At 51.9% G+C, this 24,435-nt stretch overlaps 1 protein-coding gene across 3 annotated transcripts in view; it reads right to left on the bottom strand.

Moving 5' to 3' along the window:
* Window positions 1-1,652: 1,652 nt before the first annotated feature.
* The window catches only part of CHRDL2 (chordin like 2), a 32,603-nt gene continuing 9,820 nt past the window's right edge, over window positions 1,653-24,435 (bottom strand). Inside the window, exons 2-12 of one of the 3 annotated variants that reach the window (XM_038568634.1) lie at window positions 22,153-22,265; window positions 18,382-18,475; window positions 16,304-16,446; window positions 13,584-13,677; window positions 12,544-12,599; window positions 10,517-10,685; window positions 9,446-9,640; window positions 6,833-7,006; window positions 5,977-6,031; window positions 2,540-2,633; window positions 1,653-1,814 (exon numbers count right to left, since the gene is read on the bottom strand). In XM_038568634.1, coding sequence (XP_038424562.1) covers window positions 1,794-1,814; window positions 2,540-2,633; window positions 5,977-6,031; window positions 6,833-7,006; window positions 9,446-9,640; window positions 10,517-10,685; window positions 12,544-12,599; window positions 13,584-13,677; window positions 16,304-16,446; window positions 18,382-18,475; window positions 22,153-22,265 — 1,208 coding nt within the window. In that variant the 3' untranslated portion in view covers window positions 1,653-1,793. The remainder of the gene's footprint in view (window positions 1,815-2,539; window positions 2,634-5,976; window positions 6,032-6,832; window positions 7,007-9,445; window positions 9,641-10,516; window positions 10,686-12,543; window positions 12,600-13,583; window positions 13,678-16,303; window positions 16,447-18,381; window positions 18,476-22,152; window positions 22,266-24,435) is intronic. The other 2 variants (XM_038568635.1, XM_038568636.1) reach the window with 2 other exon arrangements.

Here is a 24,435-nt window from a genome sequence, read left to right as displayed (position 1 = left end):
AAAGCTGCCGAGAGGTTCCCAAGGCAAACCTTACATGTGCATACTCAGAAACATCTGGATCAAAAGGAGGAGGTACTGATATGCTGAATGTGCCTCCCACGGTGGAAAAGGTTTGGGGTGAACATCACAGGCTTCAGATAAGCCCATCAAAGAAACCAAGAAGGTGGTTGGTCTGCAGCATCAGGAAAAGTATACAGTCCATTCCCGTCCTGAGGCCTCAGAGGCACTTCTGATTACAGAGTCCTGCCTCCAACCCCATTCTCCAGCAGAGGGGAGGGGCCATCGTGCAGAGGCAGGGTAGGGGGCCTCCAGGAAAGCTTTACTGAGACAGGACATCTGAGCTAAGTTGAAGGATGACCAGAGTTCACCATGTAAGTGGCTGCGTGTTCTGATTCCTGCACTTCAAATGTGAGATGCTCAGAACTCATCCCCGAGTTCCAAGTTAGCCCTAGGTGGTGGGCAAACAAGGCAAGAATTCGGTGTCTTCTCTCAGAGTGACAGGTAGAAGCTGGGAAGAGCTAATGTCTTCTGACTTAGGGGGAGAGGAGGAGAGTCCAGCCATTTCCTCAAACCCCAGCCTCTCAAACCAGACCCCTGGGACCTGGCGGAGGGAGTTTGGGGAAAGTGGGATTGGTAGGCAGCTTAGCAGACTTCCCAGACCTCAGACATCCAGGTACAGAGACCAAGGCTCAGGGGACAATGGTCAGAGCCCTCTAAGTGGCAGCAGGTGGCAGGACTCCAGCCCTTCCCATCATGCTTGGGGGGGAGGGCAGTGCTATGCTGGAGGGAAACCACAGGTCTGGGAGACGCAGGCCTGAAGGCTAGTCCTGAGCTCACTTAGCTGTTACTGCGAGGCTTTGGGGAAGACATTGGCCCCATCCTGGTCCTCTGTTTCCTCTTCTTAACGTCGGGGTAATTCCTACACTGTTCATCTTAAGTGGAATCATGAGTGTTAGAACATCTTTGAAACTGCAAGTAATTGTACATGTAGGCAGGATAAATTATTAATGTTGTCTTTAATTGTAACTGTTAGGCTTTCTTCCCAGATTGTGGTGCCAGGGTTAGCAATGTGACTGCCAAGGCTTGGAAATCCTTAGAGGTGAGACTATTTGGGTTTATGACATCGGTCACAGCAGACAGGGGGAGGAGTGCTAGCCTGGAGCAAGGGACCTGGCACTGATTCTACCTCTGCTACTGCCTGCTTCAGGCACATGACTTCTTCTCCCTAAATTCAGTTTCCTCCTTGTAGAGCGTGGCTGACAATCGCGATCCCTGAAAGATTTGCTGGGGAAAGTGCCTGGAGGCTCCCTTTCCCTCTCCGCTGGCTAACTAGAGTCAGTCTGCTTCCTAGGCTCAGTGCCTGTGGGCTCCAGGAGGGGGGCACCCATAAAAGCGGGAGGAGCCATAGCTGGGGGCCCAGGGACAGAAGCAGTATGGAGCAGGGGAGAGGCTGTGGAGCCAGACAGGGGCCTGGTCAGGGAGGCTGGGGCAACTGGCCCTGGCTCTGGTGACAAGCAAGGACAGGGGCTAGTCTCTATCCCTACTGCATCTCAGGCTCCAGCCCTATAATAATATGGGCATAACCAGGCCTACCTTGCAGTTAGTCCCTGTGGGGACACACAGTAGCCGGACATGAACTCAGCAGGCAGGGCTGAGGAGTAATGCAACTTATCATTTATTAATATATAACAACAAAAATGGTAAAGCTCGTATCTGCAACTGCTTAGGTCTTCATTACAAGGTCTTGGTTGCTTTGTCTGGACTGGCTGTGACCTTCAGCTCCGGGGTCTGGGCTAGGAAAACATTCCAGTAACCTGCATCGAGGAAAGCAGAAGAGGCGTGTAGGGATGGGGGTCAGGGGTGGGATGTGTGCATGTGTGTGCAGGGGTGTGTGCGTGTGCATGTACTGTGCACAGCAGAGGCAGGGTGACTGGGATGGGGAAAACTGAGGACAAGAAGGATGGTGAGGCCCTGGGTTTGGAGTCCCTAGGAAGAAGAGGATGGGTATTTCCATCTTAACCCCGTATTGTGATCAGTTTTGGCACACGACCCCACCTTCAGCCAACTGGCATCTGGAGCTGGGCTGGCTTCCTAACACCCACTGGGGACACTCCCATCTATGACTTCCTCTCCCCCACCGGAAGCCCCACCTGAGTCCATCTTCCTCAGTATAGTGTAGGGCAAATGAAAGGCATCGGGAAGAAAGTGGTTAGGAGGGTTTCGATAGGAAATGTTCCAATAGAGAGGGGGTAGGCAGCATCAGGGTTTGGGGGCTCAGGCCTCCCTCCCTCACAGCCCTGTCTCCCTCACTCCCAGGACCAAATCCAGATGGTTCTGCTTCACCTTCCCGCTCCCAAGCGCCCTGAGTTGAGAAATCTCTGGCCCAGACGCCCACTGGATTCCTGTGCCGGGAACTGACGTCTGTGGCTGACAAGCACCCTGCCCCCCTCCCAGAACCAGCAGCCTGGAACTCCCCAAGAGGCCCCAGCCTCTGGCTCAGCTCTTTTCCCAGGCCCCAGTCCTTAGCCTAACGTCCCACCTTCATGGGTGCTGGTGAGTAGCCGGAAGTTCTGTGCCTTCTTTCTGGAAGTCTTGCTTCCTGACTTTCTTGATCTGAATCAAGTGGAAGATTCCTGAAGGCAGAGGCAAGGGCATGAGCAGGAAAGGTGAGGTAGTCAATGGAACAGGGTAACTTAGACACAGACTGGATCTTACCACCCCTCTCCTCCCCTTTCCCGACCAGACCCCAAATCCTGCAGACTAAATTTCCCAAGAATTTTGGACCTATCCCCCCACCTCCACTGCCAGCCTCCCTATTCAGGCCCCATCACATCCTGCCTGGGCACTACACTAGACTTCCGACCTCTTTCCTCTCCCTTCAATCTGTGATTCTAAATGCAGGCATTCAAAACTATACATCACCTTGTCATTCCCTTTCCCTGACTTCTTGTCGCCTCTCTGCTCACCCTCCACCACCTGTCACACTGTTCACCAGTCCACAATGTGGGGTGGAGGGAGGGGGAGGCCCATATGGCCCATATGGCCTGCCCATAGAATGTGTGATAAAAATCAATAGGGGTGCTTATTAGACTCCAAAGAACATCAAATGTCAGAGTGGTAGGCCTCCTTACAGCACGAGGCTCTGTTCACCCCTGAGCGGCCTTCCTGTGCTCTAACCCTCGCCAACTGCTTAAAGTCCCCCAAGGGGCCCAAGCCTTTACCTAGGCCGCCCCCTCTGCTGCAACTCCTTCCCCTATTGACTTCCGATTCTCCTGCTGCCATCGGATGAACTCCTACTCATCCTCTAAGCTTTAGCTGGGAAGTAGTCTTCCTTTATCTCCTCTCCTTGGGGGCACCCACAGCTCTTAGCTTCTGTTGGTCATTGTACCTATTTCTAATGTGCTATCATTATGTCTCTTCTTGCCTCCCCTGGTTACTCCTGGAGGGCTTTCCTCTCTGGCTCCCCTGAGCCTGGCACTCGTGAATCATGTAGGATAAATGAATGAATTAACAAACGAGTGAATGATCCCTTGATGAATGGATGGGTAAGGAAACATACGTGTACCCAATCTAGCCTGGGCCCTGAAGGCAACGAGGTATTAGCTAGATCTTCTGATGTTTGTGTCCCTTGGGGAGCTGGCCATGGGCACCATGCACGGCACAGAGGCCCTGAGCACATGGGCTGTCCAGCTGTGACCGCCAGGGTCTGTGGCCAGAAAGAACAGGTGTGACAGTGAGGCCTCTGCTAAGAAAGAAAACTAAGAATTGGCCTTGCTTATGGAAATCTGAGTAGGATCCCACTGAGGAGAACCGTCAGCACTCAGGTCCAGGAGGCTGGGAATGTCCAGCATTGTTCTCAGGACCCCCAGTCCAGATGCCAAGGACCAGGGTCTGGGAGACACTCGCTCCAAAGGCCCAGGCTACACATTACAAGCCCGACATGGGGATAGGTCCTTCTGCTCAGGCCCGCCACTGCACACACCCCAGAATACAAATTAGAGAGGAAATGACGGGGTGAGGGAGGGTCCTCACACTCTAGCTAAAGCATGATTGTAGGGACAGAGCTCTTAGACTTGGAATCAAGAGCTAGCCTGAGGAGCACGGCCATGCCTTCTCAGGTTGTGCCCCCTCTGAGGGCAGCAGGGCTCTGTGGACCCCCAGGGCAGAGAAGGCACTGGCAGGTGAGTCCCAGGAGATAGGACATGCTCAGCTCAATGTGGACACAAACCGTTTCTGGATGGAGCTGTCCACAGTGGAGGTGGGGAGGGGGCATATGCAGTCAGGGGCTAGAGACCATGAGGGAGGCTGTAGGGGGCTTCCTTCCTAGATGGGGGTTGGAATCAGGATCCCTGAGGTCCCTTCTAGTCTGAAACTCCAGAATCTACAAGGCTTTTAACAATCAGCCCTCTGCTCAGCTTTTGGGGCCTGACACTGGTCCCACAGTGGTGTGGCCTCAGCCCAGGTGTCCGTGTCTCCAGGCCAATTCTGCCCTTATTCTCCCTGCACCACCCCCAAGGCTTGCTGATACCACTCCTCTGGGTGAAGAAACAAGGTTTCCCACTGAGAATCAGACCTTGAGTATTTGCTTTGATGCCTGCAGTCTGGGACAGGAGGTAACAGAGAGCCTGAAGAGGCAATTAGGCCGCCCAGGGGGTCAGGAGATGGGGAGGGGTGTTTGCCAGTGATGCAATGGTACAGCTGGCACTGAGAAGTTGAAGAACCCCCACCACCTGCTCCTTTTATTGCTGGACCTGGCGGTAATGAGACGGGCCTCGAGCTACAGCTCCCCGGTCTATGCCGTCCTGCACCCCATGGCCTTCCTCAGGCACCTCTCTGAAGGCATTAGGTCACCTCCGTGGAGGTGGATCTGAGGACAGTCAGACCTGGGTTTGAATCTTTGCTTTCCTGCTCGAACTGTGTAACTTTGAGCATGTCATTTTACCTCCCAGACTCAGTTTTATCTTCAGGTGCATGAATGCATATCCCTCAGGTTTCTCACGTGGCTGAAATGGAACAGACTAGCACAGGGCCTACTGCCCATGAATCACAGGGCACGGGGCAGGTAAGCATAGGCTCCAGGGTCAGTCTGAAGCTGTCGCTGCCCCCCTCACCTGCCTGTGCCCCTCTTGCCTTCCTAACTCCTGTTCCAGCCACTGGCCTCTCCTCCATGAAGCCTTTCAGCCTGACTCCGCTCAGCTCCCGAGGAGCTCCTACTGCATCCGAGTCACTAGGTCTTGGACTCCTGAGGACAAAGGCTGGGACCTATTATTCCCTGTGGTCTCAGTACCTGGTGGGCTTGGGGGGAAGGTCTGGAGTAAACCAGCACCTGTCCAGGGAGTGATGGAATCTCGAGGCGCAAAACAAGTATAAGGGTTGCTGACTCCAACTCCTCAACTGCGGCAGAACCCTCACCCAGCCGCCGCTTGTACACTCCTGTGAACTGAGCTTGCTCCCTCCCTTCTTTTACAGAAAGGGTCTAGGTATGAGAAAGTGCTTCCTCTCTGATGGAAACGTGCTTCACCATAATTCTAAGGAGGTAGAACGAAGATACAAATGTTGTTACTCCCTATTATAGGAAAGGCTGTACCCAAGTTATTTCATTTAATCCTCTAAAAACCCTCCTCCCCAGTTAACAGAAGAAAACAGTTGAGGCCCAGAGAGGTCAATTGATTGCCCGAGACCACACAGCTAAGAAATAGCAGAGCCAGGATTCAAACTCAGGTCTGTCTGATTCTTAAAGCCCCCGCTTGTTGTTCTGACCCTTGTAGTCACTCAGAACACAATGGCTCCCCTGTGTGGGGCAGTCCTTCAGAGCCAGGAAGCCAATGGTCCTGTCCCCCTGAGTCTTCTCTTCTCCAGGCTGAACGGCTCCGCTTTCTTCGTCCATTCCTCCTAGGACAGGAGGCAGAGTAGACCAGGGAAAGAGCCGCATCTGACGTCACAAGACATAGGCTCTAGCTCCCGTCCTCCACTTACTGGCTGTGTGGCCTTGGGCCAGGTACTTCACCTCTCTGAGCCTCAGTTTCCTCATCTGTAAAATGGGGATAATAATACCTAACTCTCAGGATCGTTGAGGATCAAATGAGATAACGAATGTGAAGCACTTTGTAAACTCTAAAGTGCTCCACGCATTGGTTATCATTATCATTACCATCATTATCAGCATCCCCTCTTCCACCCCCGCCCACTCCAGCCAGACCCATCAGTAGAGAAAAGTGATCTTATAGCTGATTCACACTTAAAGGGTTTAGTTTCTTTTACTCTACCCAGGGGATCTGTGTTTGGCAGGAAGAGCCAAAAAGCCCAACTCAATGGCAATTCCTCTTGACCTTCAGCTGGTGATATGAGCGTCCCCGTTGCATCGGGTGAGTGAGAAATATATTCTGATGTCAACTTTTTGGAGGGATGGAATCCACAACATAGAAGAGGTTGAATGATTCTAGCCTCGAGGCCCTCCTGCTTTGAGGATGCCATGAAGGCGCTTCTGCCTGAAAAGCTCTCCCCTCACAGAGTGCTGAAGCTCTACCAGTAGACATGCCTTTGCTTCAACCACATAGGCTTTACCACGTCCTGGCACTTTGCAAGTGCAACAACCCCTTCCTCCCAGGAGAGGGAGCACTTGGAGGCCCTGGTGTCTCAGAGTAGATGAGCTTATCAGAACTGTCAGAGAATCACAGAATCTCTGTCTCCCTCTATCTTGAAATTGGAGACAAATCTAGAAGGGTAGCCAGAGGCTGGTCTTCCTGGGCTAGAGGCACTTGATCAACCAAATGCCCCTGGTAGGGGGGCACGGGCCAGAGGTCAGCCCGGCTGGGAGTGGGCCAATGCTCACCTTTTATCAGTTTCCAGAGGTAGATCTCCACCTGCTCAGAGGCCTCATGCTCGAGGGCAAAGCGATGTAGGTTGTCTGGGCTTGGAGCTACTGATGTGTGGACGAGGACCCGGCCTGGCACCTTCGGACACCTGGTGGCACTGATCTCACTGTGACCAGGATCTGCCTTGTCCTCTGGGGAAGACAAAGGACCTGTGAACACGCTGACCCCCACCCCCCACCCCTGCCTGGTAGGCCCAGGAAGCCAGGCCACTGGTCTGACATCTCCCTCAGGTCTTTAAAATCCTTGGGAAAGTTCTGGTGCCCCTGGGAAAGAGAAAGGAGCCACCTCTCCCATTTGCCTCCCATTGATTAGCATATCAGAAAACTTGTCATCTTTTTGGGCCCAGCTCATCCTCCACCTCCTCCAGGCAGCCCACTTGGAATGGCTTAGCTTACCCTGCTTCTTCCCACTCACAGCTTTTAAAACCCTTCTTGCTTATGCATCCCACTCATGTCCTTAGTCTGCCTTGCACTGCCTTGCACTGTCTTGTAATTGCCTCCCTTGGGTATGTTTTTCTCTTAAAGAGACCTATGGGGTGAAGGAGGAACTATATCCTTTAAGTCTTTTGAGTCACCCACACCAGCAAGCAAGGCTCTTATGAACATACACAGAATGGAAGGTTTGGGAGGGGTGCGGTAATCATGGCCACAGTGATGATTATGGTTGTGATGGTGGGAGAGGGGGTAGAGGGGGCGATGATCTGACTGAAATGGTGAAGGGGGCCGCAGGAGTGTGTGCAGGGGGGATGATGATAATAGTGGTAATGGGTTTTGGTCCCAAATTGGATTCCAATCCTAAAGCCTCAACATGCTGGAATTCCAAGGACATTCCCCAGAATTTTCCACGTACCAACATTCCCTATTTTTCAGGGACTAAAGGACTAAGTCCCTACACATACATACTTCCTTCTAAACTCTTACTAGGGGACACCTGGGTGGCTCAGTGGTTGAATGTTTGCCTTTGGCTCAGGGCATGGTCCTGGGGTCCTGGGATCGGACCCATATCAGGTCCCCCACAGGGAGCCTGCTTCTCCCTCTGCCTATGTCTCTCTCTGTGTGTGTCTCTCATGAATAAATAAATAAAATCTTTAAAAAATAAAAATAAAAAAATAAACTCTTACTAGTTATGAAGCCCTTTGAGATGTCCTGCTAAGGGTTGTAAAGCTATAGTCTCAATATTTTTAAGGGGAAATGGATTGGGGTCTGGTGGCAGGGCCTAAGACCAGGTGTGTTTGTGAAGGAGCCTAACAGTGAGCTACTGCCAGTCTCCTGGAGAATTCAAGTTGAATCCCCACCACTCATGTGTCCAGGTAACACCTTGTCATGCTCCCTCTCTAGCCCTGTCCCAGTAGCATATTTCTCAGATACTATCGCTTACATTTGGATTCTTATTTACAATTTATAAAACATTTTTCCTCAATGTTTTCCTCTGTCTGAGGCTCAGAAAGGACAATAACTTGTCAGCCAGTAAGCAGCTAATATAGAAGCACACGCTTCCTGACATCAAAGCCCCGGGGGAGGTGGAGACTTAGGATAATTGCAGCCACTCTGTTATCTCATTTGTAAACTATCTGAGAGATGAGGAGTACATGGACTCTGTGAAATCACAGTACAATACCTGGCACTAGTAGGTTCTCGATGCATGTTTCCTTCCCCTTTTTTCTTCCCTATTCCTCTCCTTTTAGTTTTGCCAACCCAGCCTTCTAACCAGATGTGGTGAAGCACAATCGCAGCCCACAACTTCAGCCCGTCTTGCTCTCCTTCCAGGCTTCAGGGAATGGGCCTGCTCCTCACAACAGCGCTGCTGACAGCCATAGGCTGTTCTTCCCAGGAGATACTCAGATGTTTTCTTCTGCACCCTCATTAATCCTCAGGTCACGTGACAGTGTTAGAAGAACTCAGCTGGCAAGTCGGGAAGCCTGAGTTCTAATTCCAGCTTCTATGACTACTTTGCTATGTGATTTAGGATCTCTGGCTCTCAGTTTTCCTCATACATAGATGAGCGTTGAAGGAAGACAACAGTGGTCAAGAGCACTGTCTGTGGAGTAAGACAGACCTGGGTTCGGATTCCAGCTGTCACTTGAGCTGTGTGACCTCGTCCAAGGTGTCCAAGGCCCACACCTTGGACGAGGTCACACAGCTCAAGGTCTTCTCTTGGTCTGCGAAATGGAGAAAAAGATTCCTGCCCTATCCATTTGTGGGAAGGAGTACGTGGATTCATGTATACGAAATACCTCCTTGGCACATGGCAAGTGCTCAGTAAATATGGGCTCTTTCCCCTAAAAATCCTCATATCCTATGATTTTATGATTTCTCAGAATCCAGAACATTATTTCTGTGTCTATGTGTGAGAATCTCTGAATCTGTCACTATAATACTCGATGTTCCATGCGTCTAATATTTTGTGAGTCTGGCCTCTTCCACTCCAGTGCATCTAAAAACCCTGTGTCCTGTGGCTCTGAGTCCATGCCCCATCCATGTGGGAGATGTTCCAAGTATCTGTGCCCTGGGGAGAGGGACCCAGAGCCCATTCTGGGCAGTGCCCTCCCTGCCTCCAGCATCTCTTTGTACCTGGGCAAATCTTGCAGCACTTCCCGGCTACTTTCTCAGGGTGATGGCAGGGATACTCAGTGGGGCAGGTCACCCGCTGGCAATCCTGGCGGCCGTCCTGGCAGGTGCACAAGATGCAAGGCAGGGGTCCAAAGGAGCGGAAAGCTGGGTGCCACACCTCCCCATGGGAGTATGTCTTCCCACTGTGCACGCAGGCTGGGCCAAGGAGGGCGGGAAGGGAGGAGGGTCAGTGGCGCAGACCTGGGCCAGAGTCCAGGAATAGGTGGGCCGGGAATTCGGGGAGCCCCTGCTCCACCAGTCTGGCCCAGCCAACCACCTGCAAAGTGGGGGCCAGGGATAAAACTGGTCCCCGTCCCTGACTTCACCCCTGTTTCGGCATTCAGAGCTGACTCATGGCCAGGAAATTCTTGCTGGAGATGGAAAGGCCTCCTCCTGCCCTTCACGGGCTCTCCTGGCAGGAGGAGGCCTGAGATCAAGTTCTGTCACTGCCTGGCCGTGTGAGCTCTCACTGTCCCATCTGTCCCGAAGCGGCCAAGACACATCCCTTGGCAGCTGTGCCTGCCCCACCCCCAATCAGAAGCCCCGCAGGAGCCCCCTTTCCTCCCTGCTGTGGTCACAGGCCACCCACCTGGTCACCCTTCCCATTGCATCCTGACTATCTGCCCACAGCCTCGCTCCACTCCCTCCTTCCTTTGTCCCAAACTATCTCTCACCACTTCCTTCTATGACAGTTATTTATTTACATGTCTAGCCCCTTGAGGACAGAGACCATTTTTCACCTCTGTTCTGTGCCCCTTGATCCCCAGCAAAAATACAGCAGAAGCTCAAAAAATACTGTTGTGCCGCCCCCCTGGTCTCGGTTCTAGGCCTGGTTCTGTCTCTCACCCTGTACTCTCAACCTCAGTACCCTTTAAGGACACCTTTAGTTTTGATGCTTTCTGAATCCACAAACTCATGGCCAAGTTAAGATTAGGGAACCACTGAGTGGGGGGTGCAGGGATGGGAGACGGGAGCAGTTAGGGTCCCCTTTTCACCCCCGCCTCAGGGATCAGAGGAGGTTCCCATCCCCACCTTTCTTATGTTTCTCCTTCAGGACAATCTTGACTGTCGTGCTGCCTGCCCCCTGTGGTCGGAAGTGGCGAGGGATGAAGCCCAGAGGAGAGCTGAGGCCAGTGGGGGCTGGGGTGCCCAGGCCTCTCTTTCTCCCACTGTCCCCTGAGCACGGATCCTGGGAGTGTCTCTGCAAATGGCAGGAAGGATGAGGATCACTGATGGGCCAGTGCCAGCAGAGGAGCAGCAAGACTGAGGCTACAGTGAGGCCTGTAAGTAGACACCCCCATGACTTCCCAGTAAAGAGAGCCACACACTAGGGATAGAAGGATCTGGATGGGGCCTAAGACATTCTCAGACAATGGATCTCTGCAAACTCTCAGAGGACGGTGCTTTGGAAATCCAAGCCCTTCTCAGGCCTGTCAGAGCCAAGGCCTTGGGGCTGGAGTGAACAAAGAGGGTAATGAGGTCTTGATCTGGGAGAAATAGTGATCAGGGTCCTGGGCAACTTCATATGTAAGAAATCGAAGGTGAGGGTGTAGTGAGGATGAGAGTCAGGGAATTCTTTAAGAAGATTTAGATCATGGGAGAAGGGGATGGGCCTCTGAAGTTCTCACCAGGCCCCAGAGTCCCACAGGGCAGAAGACTGAGCAGACCCCACTTGGAGACCATGGATCTCCAGAGCCCCCTTTCTTGAGCCCCTGGAACTCAAGTAAGACCCTGCCCCTTCAGACCAGGTAAAAGGCAGACTGGCAGTGATAGCAAAGGTTCTGTGGTGAGGGTGGTGGTGTAGGAGCATCTTAGCTCAGTTAGAGGACTAGGTAGTCCCAGGCCATGGCAGAGGAGCAAGTGGGCTTGTTACCCTCTTCGCTGATACCAAGTCACTCATATTCCTTCTTCTACAGCCCTTTCCTGCCCATAGAGTCTCTGAGTCAGAGACTGGCCAGACTAAGCCCAGAAGAGCTCCCAGGAAACTGTCTCAGGCCCTAGAACAGGCCCAGGTACATAGGAAGCTCCCAGGAAATGCTTATCAAGTGGAATAGTAGCAAGAAGAATTGAGGAGCCAACGTTCTAATGGGACTTCCTCACGTCATCCAGTAAGTAGCTGTTTGGGGCCTGCAGCTAAGCCTGGGTGGGCTTTGCTTCACACACTGCCTCCTAGGGAGAGGATGGGATGGCAGAGGAAAAGGGAGAGCTCACTAGTTCAGACCCCTGGGGAGTCCCTGAGCATGGGAGGCCAGCCTCCAGCCTCCCAGGGTCCAGGTGACCCAGGCTAACAGAGTAGGTGGAGATGTTCCCATTGCAGATATATCACCGAGGGTGGATGGAGACCTGAGTCGGGGTGTAAGCCCATCCTCCTGCCTCTTGCCTCTCTGACCAGAGAAAGCTGGGCAGTTTAGCTAATTTTAACTCTAGACTAAGATCGACAGGGGCCAAGGCAGAGGGGAGGACAGAGAGGTGGCCCCCAAACAAAGAACCAGCACCTCAGGGGCTGAGTGGGGAAGGCTGGGCCAAGACAAACACCGTTCCCTTGGGGGAGCGTGCTGCACAGAGGCAGCCTGAACTAAGGACAGACACAGGTTTGGGACAGAACAGTGTCAACATGTTTCTCAGGAGGGAAATTGGCAAGTTTGAGGGCACCTGGGTGGCTCAGTGGTTGAGTGTCTGCCGTCGGCTCAGGTGTGATCCCAGGGTCCTGGGATCAAGTTCCACACTGGGCTCCCCACAGGGAGCCTGTTTCTCCCTCTGCCTGTGTCTCTGCCTCTCTCATGAATGAATAAATAAAATCTTAAAAAAAATTGGAAAGTTTGGGGCCTGCTCTCATACTGCATGCCGCTTTTTCCCAGGCCCCTGCTGCCCCACCAGCCATGACAGAGGCTAGGGAGAGGGGCTGGAACATGGCAAAGCTCATGTTGCTGACCTAGGCGACAAATGAGAAATGAGGACAATATCTGGTACTGCCTGTTCTGGAGTCATGGGATTTAGGCCCTGGATACCAGCTCCCCTCACCACCTCTCCCCACCCTGTCAGTGAAGCTGTGTACTCACCACCCCACGGTGTGACTGTGTGGTGTCCTCTTCTGCTGACTTCTCACTTGACCCATCTGGAAACCCAACGGGAAACTGGGTCAGCCTCCACTTCCTCAGCCTTGCTGACTGGAGGCCTGCCGGCCTTCAGCCTCCCAGGCCTGGTGCCATTTCTGCAGTCCCAGAGCACCAGCAGGTCCCTTTGCCCTGATGGGGAATTACTCCTACTTCTCATTACCACCTCTTCTCACCCTTGGGTTCACAAATTCCCTACAACTGGGTTTCTGCCTCAGTTTCCCCACACTGACCTCCTGGTCACCATGAGGACTGAACTTCTTGGCTAGGCCAGAGCATGTTGTTCAATGCCCATCATGGATGGCTCAGGAGGCCAGAATCCCATCCCTGAAGCCTGCTTAGTTGCAGTCCCTTGGGGAGCCACCCTGTCCAGCCACACTTGAAGTCACCAAGCCTTCATCTATACTGTACATTCGCAGGCACCATCTCCAGCCCCTCTGTTCTTCCCGCTGGAACACCCTAGGACTCTATCTTCCACCCCCTGGGGGGCCAGCACGCAAGGCCCTGAGTGGGAGTCTCTCTCTTCAGCCCCTGCCTCACATGCAATCTGGCTCCCTCCACACATTCCTGGTGCAAAGACCAAGAACACTAGAATTAGACAGTCTATTAGAAATCACCGAGGCCAACCTCTCAGTGCACACACGACACAGCTGAGGCCCAAAGAGGGGAAAGAATCTGAAGGAATTAGCTGGAAGAACCAACATGAAACCGGAGCCACCTGGCCCCTGGTCCAGTGTCCTTCCACAACGCCAGTGCTTCTGGAGAAGCATTCTACTATGAAGCACTCCCTTCCCCCAGTCCTGCCTCCTCCAGGAGGCTTTCCTAAACTACCCTGACCCACAGGGTCCCATCTGACCATCTGTGTACTTGATTCTGCTTGAGCCATTTGCCCTTCATTAGTGGAAAGTCCCCTACCTCTAACAGTCTGTGGCTAGATCCCTGGGGTGGAGTGGGTGAGCACTGCCCGGATTTAGGCACAGACTCACCTTTGCAGGTCTGGCAGCAGGATGCAGGCAGCGGGAGAGGTGCGGGGCAGCCTGGTTCTGGGCAGGTCATGAGACCGCAGTAGATCTGGCCCTCCTGACAGAGCAAACAGGAGATGAGCTCTGATGAGGAGCAGCCTTGGGGTGGGGAGAGCCCCTTGCTCTGGGGGCAAATGACCTTGAGGTGTCCCTTGAGGTGGGAGAAGGAGAGAGCAGCAGAGCATCCTGGGGAATGCCCAGTCAGCTCAGAGGAGGGATCCCCTGTGCCCTCCCCACTCCCTCCCCAGGCCCTGAGGCCCTAACATTCATCCTTTAGCTTCTAAAGCATTCTCAGACCCTGTCTCTCCCTAGGCTCTCTCATCAGCCTGGTGAGGTGAGAGTCCTCCATCCTACAGATGAGGAGGGTCCAAAGAGGGGTCTGAACTGCCTGGAATCAGAGATGCAGCCCAGCAGAGGGGACTAGAGCCCAGCCTGCAGGCTTTTCCTACTGAAATCCATATCCTCCTCCTCTGACCTGAAACAGGTGGACCAGAGAGAGGAGAGGGATCAGTGGGCTCATCATGTTGGGCTCATCTTTCTTTTACTGAAAACCCCAGGTCCCCATCTTCAGGGGCCAGCCTGGAGAGGCAGCACTGCAGAGGGAAGGGGAAGCCAGATGACCTTCGGTGAGTCACTTCTCTTCTCTGGGCCTCACTTTCCTCTTCCATGAAATGGGGGTGCTCCCATCTGGGTTGTGAAAAGCAAGTGAGGGGGTGGTTGTGAAAACCCTTTTTAAATAGGAAGGCACAAACATGGACCCCTGGGTGGCTCAGTGGTTGAGTGTCTGCCTTCAGCTCAGGTCATGATCCCGGGGTCCTGGGATCGAGTCCCACATCGGGCTCCCAGTGGGGAGCCTGCTTCTCTCTATGCCCATGTCTCTGCCTCTTTGTGTCTCTCATGAATAAATAAATAAAACATTTAAAATAAATTTTTAAAAAAGATTTTATTTATTTATTCATTCATGAGAGACACAGAGAGAGAGAGAGGCAGTGACACAGGCAGAGAGAGAAGCAGGCTCCGTGCAGGGAGCCTGATGTGGGACTCGATCCCGGGACTCCAGAATCACGCCCGGGGCCAAAGGCAGGCACTCACCCGCTGAGCCACCCAGGTGTCCCTAAAATAAATAAATTAATTTATTAAATAAACTGGAAGGCACGATATTCCTGGCAGGAAGTGATAATTACCTTGAGTCCCTTCCCTATTCCTTTTCAGAGAGTCTCAGTAGTCAAGCCAGTCCCATTTAATAAACAAGGAGGAGAAGAAAGAAAGGGAGACCCAAGTATCCGAGAAGGGACAGGAATCACAAGAATGCTCTCACCACCCTCCTGACATGCCATCACTTCTGTCTCTTCCCACAGCTCCTCCTCACCCAGCCCCTTGTCTCTTTACAGGAAGCAGCACAATTCAGGGGGAGGGGACGTGAATTTTGGAGTCATGTGGCCCCGCATCTGAATTCTGGCTCTGCCACTTAATTACCTGTGTGACCTTAGGCAAGTTGCTTAACTGATTTGAGCCTCAGTTTCCTCATCTGAAAAATAAGAACAGTGCTTTTCTGCTCCTGGGGTCTTTGGGGGGCTGTCTATAAACACAAGACATCTACATGCACTAGCAGGTATTAGACCACTGGAAGAGGCTCAAGTCCTGCAAAAACAATTGCTCTCTAGGTTGATTCATAAGTGGTCACTCTTTATTATTTGTAAGTTGTTTGCTCTGCAGCACAGATACTTTTAAGATTCAGAATCTCAGACTCAGAGGATCCTCTCACTGAAAAGATGGGGACGCAGGCCCCAGAGAAGTAACTCAGTCAAGGTCACACAGGGAACCATGGCAGAGCTGGAACTCATACATGGGTTTCTGACATCAAATCTATGCCTCTTACCCTTGTGTCACTGCTAAATCAGAGAATTATTTTAAACAGGACATTGGAGATCACCTGGTCAGACTCCCTTCCACACTCAGAGGAACTGAGGCCCAGAGAAGTTTGATGAGCAGGTGAAGCAGAAATCAGGAAAGCAGGAGTTCTCCTGCCAATGCACAGATGAGCTGAACCCAAGGGTAAGAAAGACATGCTGAAAGCCATCTGTAAACCTATAGCAGAGCCACACTTGAGCCCACCAAGGAGGAGGCTAAAGACTTTCCAGATCAGCCCCTGCTTGGCTTCAGTCTCTGTCCCCTGAGGGGGACACTGCTGCCTGTTCCTAGGCTCAACTCTGATCACAGCAGGGGGAGTTTAAGCAACTTCAGATTAAATCAATTTGCAACAAGCAGTCTGACCCTGTCTCTGTACCCCAGGACTGATCATTCACTCATTCATGTATTCATTCAAAAATCATTATAGACATCTGTGTGCCGGGCCCTGGGAGCTGGCTGGTAGCAGAGGATACAAAAGTGAATTGGTTATGTTCCCTCCATTCAAGGAGTGCAGAGTCTACTGGGGAGAACAGAAATGGGCAAATGTGAGTATGAGGTAACGGTGCTATAACAGGCAGCTCAGGAGCACGAGGAAGCCCAGAGAAGGGCAGGACGTTCCAGACCCCAGATGCTCCCTTCCCCCGGAGTCCATTCACTCTCACTTTGCTTTAACAGGGAGGAACAATCCCCCCCACCCCCTCTCATACCACCCCACTGTGCTTTGCAGGCCTGTCTGTGCTGGCCTGTGCAAAAGAGAAGATGAAAGTTCTTACAGTACAGCTGCAGAGGACACACTGGTTGGGCAGGCGGGAAGGGAGCAGCTCATGGGCACTGAAGATCTCTCCGTGTTGGTACATGGTCCCATTGTGCTGGCAGTACTTTGGGGGGGCCCGGAGCCCAGAGGGGGTGTGAGGTTCTGCAGATGAGGGGGCAAGGGGAAGAGATAATGAAGTTTCACATCACTCCAAAAGGTTTGTTAAAATTAACTGGGCCACTTTACTGAAGATTCTGCATCTAATCCTATCTTGGGATTTAAACCAGACTCCAGCCTCAGCCTTCCCAGCCAGTCTTCATATTAGCTAATTGAGAGATCTCGCTGATACCTGCATCTGATCATGTCAGTCCCTCTCTTGGGTCCCCACCATGGCCTTTCAGCCCCTCAGTGTCTTAGCTGGCCCTGACAAGAACAAGAAGGCAAGGCCAGAAGCCTCAGCCCCACTGAGCCCCATGTGGTGGGGACCTGTTCGTTCAACATTCAATGAGCATATCTATGAATCCCCTTTAGTGCCAGGTACTGTTCTTGGTGGTAGGGATACAGCAGGAAACAAAACAAAGTCTCACACAGAGCTATATCCTAGGGGAGTCAGCTGGAATGATCTAGACTGTCCTGTGCTTGGTGTAAGCTCCATCATTCACTGGCCACCACAGCCCCATTCCTCAGCACCTGCCAATCAGCTAGTCCTCACCCTGCCAGGCAGAGGGGTAAGTCTCCAGTTTTGAGAGAACCTACTCATTCTCTCAAGACACCTTCACTAAGCACCTTGTCTATACCAGGCATCAGGCTAAGCATTGGGAATGGAGTGCCGAGTAAGACCCAGCCCCTCCCACCAGGAAACTCACAATCTAAGTGGGTAGAGAGACATTCTACAAGCAGTGACACTGTAGTAAGGGCTTGAGCAATGGAAGCACAGTTGTGGCACCACAGAGAAGTGGGGAGGGAAGCTGGTGGGAAGGCTTCCTGAAGGAGCTGATAGCTGAGCTGAGTCATGAAGAACATGTAGAGCCATAGAGCTGGGCAGGCAAAGGGGCAGGATGTGGAAATAGAGAGGCAGAGAGGAGCATGTACTGGGGAAGGGGCCTAGGCACAAAGTCAGCAAGGAGAGGTAAGCAAGGACTCCTGGAGTGAGCCTCTCCAAGGAGAAGGCATAATGCTCCCCTCGCCAGGCAGGGTGAAGCTCAAAGCCCCTGCTCCCCAAGGGAACCCAGAGCCATGAATACCTATGACCCAAGTCAGAGCCATGGGGAGATCCTTTCTGGGGTCCCACACGGAAAACAAACGTACTTGACACACATATTCCCCACAGGTCCCCAGCTCACCAGAAGACCCCTGGCTCCAGAGCCTGGAGCCCCATTATATCACCTTCTTGATGCTTCTAAGCATTGATTCTCCTCTCAGCATCTCCCCGCTTCTAAGCTGGTCTCCCACTAGCTGCCCCTCATTGGCCATTTGGTTGCATATATACTTGGTTATGCTAATTCCTTCTCAGACCATTTCTCCTCTCCTCTCTTTTACCTTTGCTTCCTAGAATCCCAGTCTCAGAATCTCTTAGAACCTTAAAATCATAGAACCATAGGCATTCAGCATTAAGACACACAGAGTGCCTGAACTTCAGCACTGGGAGGAGTCTTGGAGAACACGTACTCCAACTCCTTTGGTCATTCCCAGCCTCAGGGCCGTAATCCTGGCATCCCCTACAGCTCCTCCCAGCTCCTGCTCGCTCATCCCACTGACATGGGGCATGTCCACTCCCTCTAGCTCCGACCAGCCAGAGAGAGCTTGGAGTTCACATGTGCCATCCACAGGCCAAGCACACCCCTGTTTCCTTTAGCCACTTCCCACATTTTCTCCCTCTTCCTGCCAAGCCCAGCTACCTAAGAATGAGAAGACTGCGGCTACCCCAGCTTTCCTTGGGGATCCAGGATGTTTCTTCCTCTGAGTACCTTTGCCTCCTCAATACCTCTGATGGCTAGAGACTGCCCTCTCTCATTCCAGGGGCCTCCCTCAGCCAGAAGCCCTAATTGGGATGGGAGTAAGGATCAGTGGGCAAGGGGGAGGAAGGAGGCTACTCACCCACACACCGCGGACAGCACTGCTGTGGCTCAGTCACAGGTTGCGGGCAGTGGACAGGCGGGCAGTGGAGGCGGTAACAACTCACATGGGCACTCTGAAGGGGACACAGGGGAGTGGTCCTGATTCTAAGAGCCACTGCCTCCCACCCAAACCCGACCTCTCCCAAAACCCCATCCCCGCTGTGGGGCACTACACTCATTTTAAGCCTGTGACAGGACAGGATAAAAACAATAAACTCAATTTGTCAGGTCTCTCCCCTTCCCCAGCTCACATGCCCCACCATGGAGGAAGGGGTAGGGTACATGGATTTGCACAGACCCATGTCCATTTCCTGATGTTTGAGAAATAAGAGTAAAAGGCTGGAGTTACTTTGATGTTGATCTTGACTGTTGTTATTTTAACTCTAGGACTTCATTCTTTTACCTCTGGGCCTGAGCTTCATGGCTAAGAGGGAAATGTGACACACGAGGGCCGGAGACAGGGATGGGGACATGATGAGATGCTTGATGTGGCGATGACTCAGGGCTTTGTGATCCACTCCCTGAATCTCTGAGAGGTTTGGGAAAACTTACACGACGCTTTGGAGCTGGCACCAGAGTAGCAGGGCCCCAGAGTTCTTATGCTTTTTCAAGTACAGCAAATGGGGGAGAATGATACAGAGAAACTAAGAAAGAGAGAGATGAGCAGAAACAGAAGAACTGAAGGGAGAGAGGCCACTGCTCCTTCTGGAGATGGTCCTAGCTTTCCAGACAGGATCTGTCAGACCAACCTGGGCGTCCCACACCTTATTCCCCTCTCTGCTATAAGGGCCATTGCACTATGTTGTAATGAAACATTTACCTTGGTCTCGTCTATTCAACCACCAATTCCCAAGAACAAGGGCCATGCCTCATCTGTTCCTCTCTGAATTGTCAGCTCAGGGCCTTGCTCCGAGCTAGTGCCCATGCCAGTCTGAATGAAGGAGTGACTAACTGAGAGCCAGAAGAGAAGTGAGAAAGGGCCTCTTGGTTAGATGAATGGAGCCAGCTTTTTTCAACTGTGAAGTTGGCAGGTTTGCTTCCAGCCTCCTGCCTACCGAGTTTCCCACAGCACCTCTTGCCCCACAGAAAACCCTAGACCAGCCTACAGGCCCTCTGGATCACTACTTCCCAAGATGGCCAGATCACAGGGACTAATCAGCACCAAGGGGCATCCCAAAGTCCATAGAATTGGTCTGAGTTCCAAAAGGGGCCTTCTAGAGGCCTGCACACATGATACTTAATGTCTAGAGGGTGAACTGAGCCCCTCAAAAGAGTAACTAGGAGTTCAAGGAACTATGTGACCTGAAGAGTTAGAATTTCTCTCTTGATTCCAGCTTGGAGGTGCCTAGTTATAGAGACGATCAGCAACATGCAACCGGGAGTAAGGTGGGGACAGGTGAGGGGTTGAATGGGCAGGTGACTGGGCAGGAGGCCTGGCAGCCAGATCACCTCTCAGGAAAGTCAGAACTACCATTTACTGGGTAGCAACTAGGTAGGGGCTGTATATTATACATAAATATATTATCTCTCTTCATCTTCTCTGCAGTCCTCGGGGTAGGTACTGCTATCCAAACTTTTGCAAGGAGATAAGAGCTTCTGTCCAAGAGGTTAAGTTGCCTAAGAGCACACAACAGATGAGCACTGTCTTCAGGGCCTATGTACTTTCCATGATGCTGGGCCACCTCTGGTGACTGAGGGGACTCATCCATTCACTCAGTATTTACTGCATGACTACCGACCGGGTGCCAGGCCCTCTTCTAAGCTCTAGGGACACAGCAGTGAAACCGACACGGTTTTTGCTCTCAAACAACTTGCATCCTAGGAGCAGGACACAGACTATAAAAACTAAACAAGTAGGAACACGATCATTTCAGATGTTAAATTTATGATACAAATAAAACAGGGGATGTGATTGAGTTAACGAAAGTAGACTATTTTAGAAAGAGCTGTCACAGAAACCCTCATGTATGGGATGAACTTCGAGAGGGAAGGGACCTTTCCAGAGGAGGTCTTGTGGGGGAAGCATCCAGGTGGAGGAACAACCAGATAGGAGGTCTGAGAAAAAGGCAGAAGTCAGTTCATGCAGCCCCCAAAGCAGGAAATTTGAATTTTACTTTAGGTGCAATGAGAAGCTACTAGGCTTTAAGAGTAGAATATAACACGATCAATTTTATGTTCAGAGACGATCATCCTAGCTGCCATGTGGAGGAAGGACTTAGGAAACAGGGAGACCCATTGGGAGGCTGATACAGCAGCCCAGGGAGAGATGAAGGTGGCTTTTATTAGAGGAGTGGTGATGGTGGAGAGAAGTGGAGGGATTCGGGGTATATTTTGGAGATACCACCATAGTCTCTTGGGTTGGGGAAACTGTGTATGTGGGAACTCTGGGAAGCCGGGGAGAAATGAATTGACTCCAGTGGATCACAAAACTTGGACTTTGTCAACTGGACCGCACAATACGTCTGGAATTTTCTGTTGGTTTTCTTCCTGTTCTCTGGCTCTATTTCATAAAGTTCTTTTTGTAAAGACTGATTGGCCTCAGATGTGCTAAGGAGAACCAAGGAGAAGCAGTTGTGAGTGGCTATGTCGCCACTGGCACCAGCGTTCTGCCTGGGGCCAACATGGTAGAAGCAGTAGATCAGAGGGAAAGATCCTAGGAGGAATGAAACTCCAGTGATCAGATCAGGAGAGGGGCTGGTCCACTCCCCTTCACCTCCCAGTGTCTTCTCAGAAGCTCTTCTCTGCTCCCACTCTGACGGTTGTCTTAACAAGGGAGACTTTTACAGGCCTCCTGCATTCCTCTCTTGGCTTTGTGCAGGGAAAGACAGGCACCAAGAGGCTGGTTCCAGGTAGGAGCCAGGTACCCTGTCCCCCCAACCACCAGCACCCAGAGAGAGCTGAGGATATTACACCAACCAGACTGGGCCCCAGGCAGCTGAACCAGAGCTGAGGGTGTTTTAAGCCTCCCAAATCACTCCGCCTCCATCCTCATCCCTGGCCAGAGAACTCTAGACCTGGGGGTCTTATTTATTCCACCTAGTTGACAGTACAAGGCTCTGTGGAGGTTGCCGGGGTGGAGTTGGAAGGGGGAGACAGAGGTGAACAAGAAGATCTGGTCTCTGCGCCAGTCTGTTCAGCCTCCCACGGGACTCCGAATCCAGCCTCAGTGAGTGCCCAGTCAGACCTGCTCTCAAAGGGCTGTGACTGACAGATCTAGGAGGGGCTGTACCTGACAGACACAGGTAGCTGTTACACTTGGCCAACAGGGATCAGGAGGGAAGGACAGAGAAACTTATGTAGCACCCCAGAAGAAGACACCCTTGCAGGTGAGGCATCAAATAAGGCTAATGGTGAGGGTGGCATTTGGGTGGGTGAAGCCTTCCTTGAAGAATTGATATTTGAGCCAGTGGCCTTGGAAGAACATATCCTAAGGCAGGACGGCAAGAGAAGTGGCTGGAGGAAACGGCACAAGGAAAGGAAGGAGTGGGAGGTCAGGACAGAGAGGCTCTTGTCCTGGGACACAGGCATGGCTGGCAGCAGCAGAGGTGGAAGGAAGGCTGGCTTGAAAGACAGATGGCCCAGGTCCCCAGCCCAGTCTCGATGTGACTTATCTCTGGGAGGTGCACAGTAGTTCCCACGTATTGAGTGCTTGCTGCTGAAGTGCCACGGCCCCACCCTCCCTCTGGGGTGACCCCTCTGTGGTCTCCCAGACATACCTCTCCCAGGTGGCCAAGTGGCCAGAGGAACTTACTTCAGAGCAAGTACAGCGCAGGCAATACATCAGGCCCTGTGGCTCCAAGTAGGGGTGCCAGCTCTCACCGGGGGCATATCTCTTCCCGTGGAAGAAGCAGAACAGGTCTGGACCTGGCAAACCAACCAGTGCTTTGTCAGTCCCAGGAGGCTCCAGCCCAAAGACCCTGCTTCATTCCTCCTTCTCTCTGGCTCTAGGTAGGATGTCACCTGGCTGGACCAGACAGGCGAAAGAGAACCTCCCAGGTGTGCTCTCCCAGTGAGACGCCCAGAATATCTGAGCTTGTCAGCCTGACCACACTCTTGCTGAGTGACTATGGGCATGTCACTGCCTCTTTCTGAACCTTAGCCCTTCTCTCATAGGGCAGTTAGGAAGATCAAACAAAGTGCTTACAGATTTAAATTGTGGTATAACTGTTATTAGATGGATGATCCGAGGCCCCGAGAGGATAAATTACACCTTTATGGTCACATAGGAAGTCAGTCACCAAGCAGGGATGATAGTCCGAGTCTCCTGACTCAGTCCAGTACTCCTTTTGCCCTCACAATCACACTGGCTTCCTTTCCCTTGGTCCCATTTTGCTTATCTATTTACTGCATCTCTGCACACACACCCTTCCCACTGCTGACTCTCTCTCTACTCACACACACGTGTGAACATACGTATACACAGGCACACCTTCTCTCTGGGTCCTTTTTCAATAAAGCTGCTCACAGCAGCTTTCCTGCTTTCACAGTGTACTGTGTCCTTATAGTTCAGGGAGCTGTGATGAGAGTGTTTGAACCGGGAAAACATGGACTGCCTAGCCAAAGGTTCTTAGAAAGCTGGCTTTTTTAAAAGATTGTATTTATTTATTTGACAAAGAGAGAGAGAGCACAAGCAGGGGGAGCAACGGGCAGAGGGAGAGAGAGAAGCAGGCTTCCCGCTGAGCCGAAAGCCCAGTGTGGAGCTAGATCCCAGGATCTTGGGATCATGATCTGACCTGAAAGCAGATGCTCAACCCACTGAGCGAGCACCCAGGAGCCCCAGAAAGCTGACTTTTAAATATCCTTAAAGATGGTCATTGCTATGACTATGACTGCATATCAATTGATCATTTTTGTGATCTGCATATCAGTTGTCAATATGCAGGTGAATGCTTCTAAGAACGATTGAGGAATGGTTGTTTCCTTAGGCTAGATACCTCTCCTGAAATCCTGCTTTCCTGAAACCCCCTCTTTCACTTCTCACAGCCAATCAGCCACCCAGGCTGCCCCGCCTCTTACAGATCACCACCAAAGGTGTGGGTGAGGGCTCCAGGTCAGGCCCTATCCCTGCCACTCCTCCTCCTCACAGGTAGCCAGTGATTTTTTACAAGCCAGAGGGGATGCTATCATTACTTACAGGAAAAGTCTACATTACCTAAGAACAAGCTCTAGGGTGGAAGTAGGATGCTTAGCACAAGCTAAGTGTCTGCAAAGATTTGTGGGATTGAGTGAGCTTGAGATATGGAAAAAGGAGCCAACATTTACTGACTATCTTCTCTTTACATAAATTACTTAATTACCCCACTGACATTATTATTTTGAGCATGAAATTGGATAATGCTCATCGAGGGCTTACTCAGCCTAGTTCCTGACACTTGTTGAATCCTATTATTATGATAATTGTGGTAACAATGACCCTGCAAGATGGGTCATCTTGAATAAACTGGATCTTGTCCCTCTAAGCAGGGTCATTGGGACTGTTACCATCATTATGAGAAAACCAGATGGAAAAACTGAGGATCTGGCACCTAAGTGCCTTGCCCAGGCCGTCTAGCTCGTGATCTGAACCCAGAACTTCACTCCAAGGCAGAACTCCTTGCAGATCACCTCCCTCCTCCATGGCTTTTTGCCCAATCTCACGGTCTAGAGGCTTCTCTCTGCCTCAGCGGCTACCATACCCTAGTCCCTATTTTCTTTCCTAATCCCCTCCGGGTCTAGAGTCTAGAGGTTGCCTTTCACACTTCCTCCTGCCCACTTTCTAGAGTCTCACACTTTCTGAATCTTTCTCGCAGGCAGGATTTCCTCTCAGTGTTGGGGGTGGCCTGGGGTGCAGGCTGGCACACACCTCCAAAGGAGAGGAGCTCTGGGGCCATTCCTAACCTTTAGAAAGATTCCCCTGTAAGAGACTGGAAGCGGCCTGCCCCTGGCTCCTTGCACTGCTCCTGGCCTGCCCCTGGCTCCTTGCCCTGCTCCTGCTCTGTCTCTCAGCAGGCCTCCCTGAACAAAGATTTGCGGCATGGTCATGGTCCATGATGCC

The sequence above is a fragment of the Canis lupus genome, chromosome 21, assembly GCF_011100685.1.
Source record: "Canis lupus familiaris isolate Mischka breed German Shepherd chromosome 21, alternate assembly UU_Cfam_GSD_1.0, whole genome shotgun sequence".
NCBI classification, from domain to species: Eukaryota; Metazoa; Chordata; class Mammalia; order Carnivora; family Canidae; genus Canis; species Canis lupus.
This window is presented reverse-complemented; position numbering and strand designations above follow the sequence as displayed.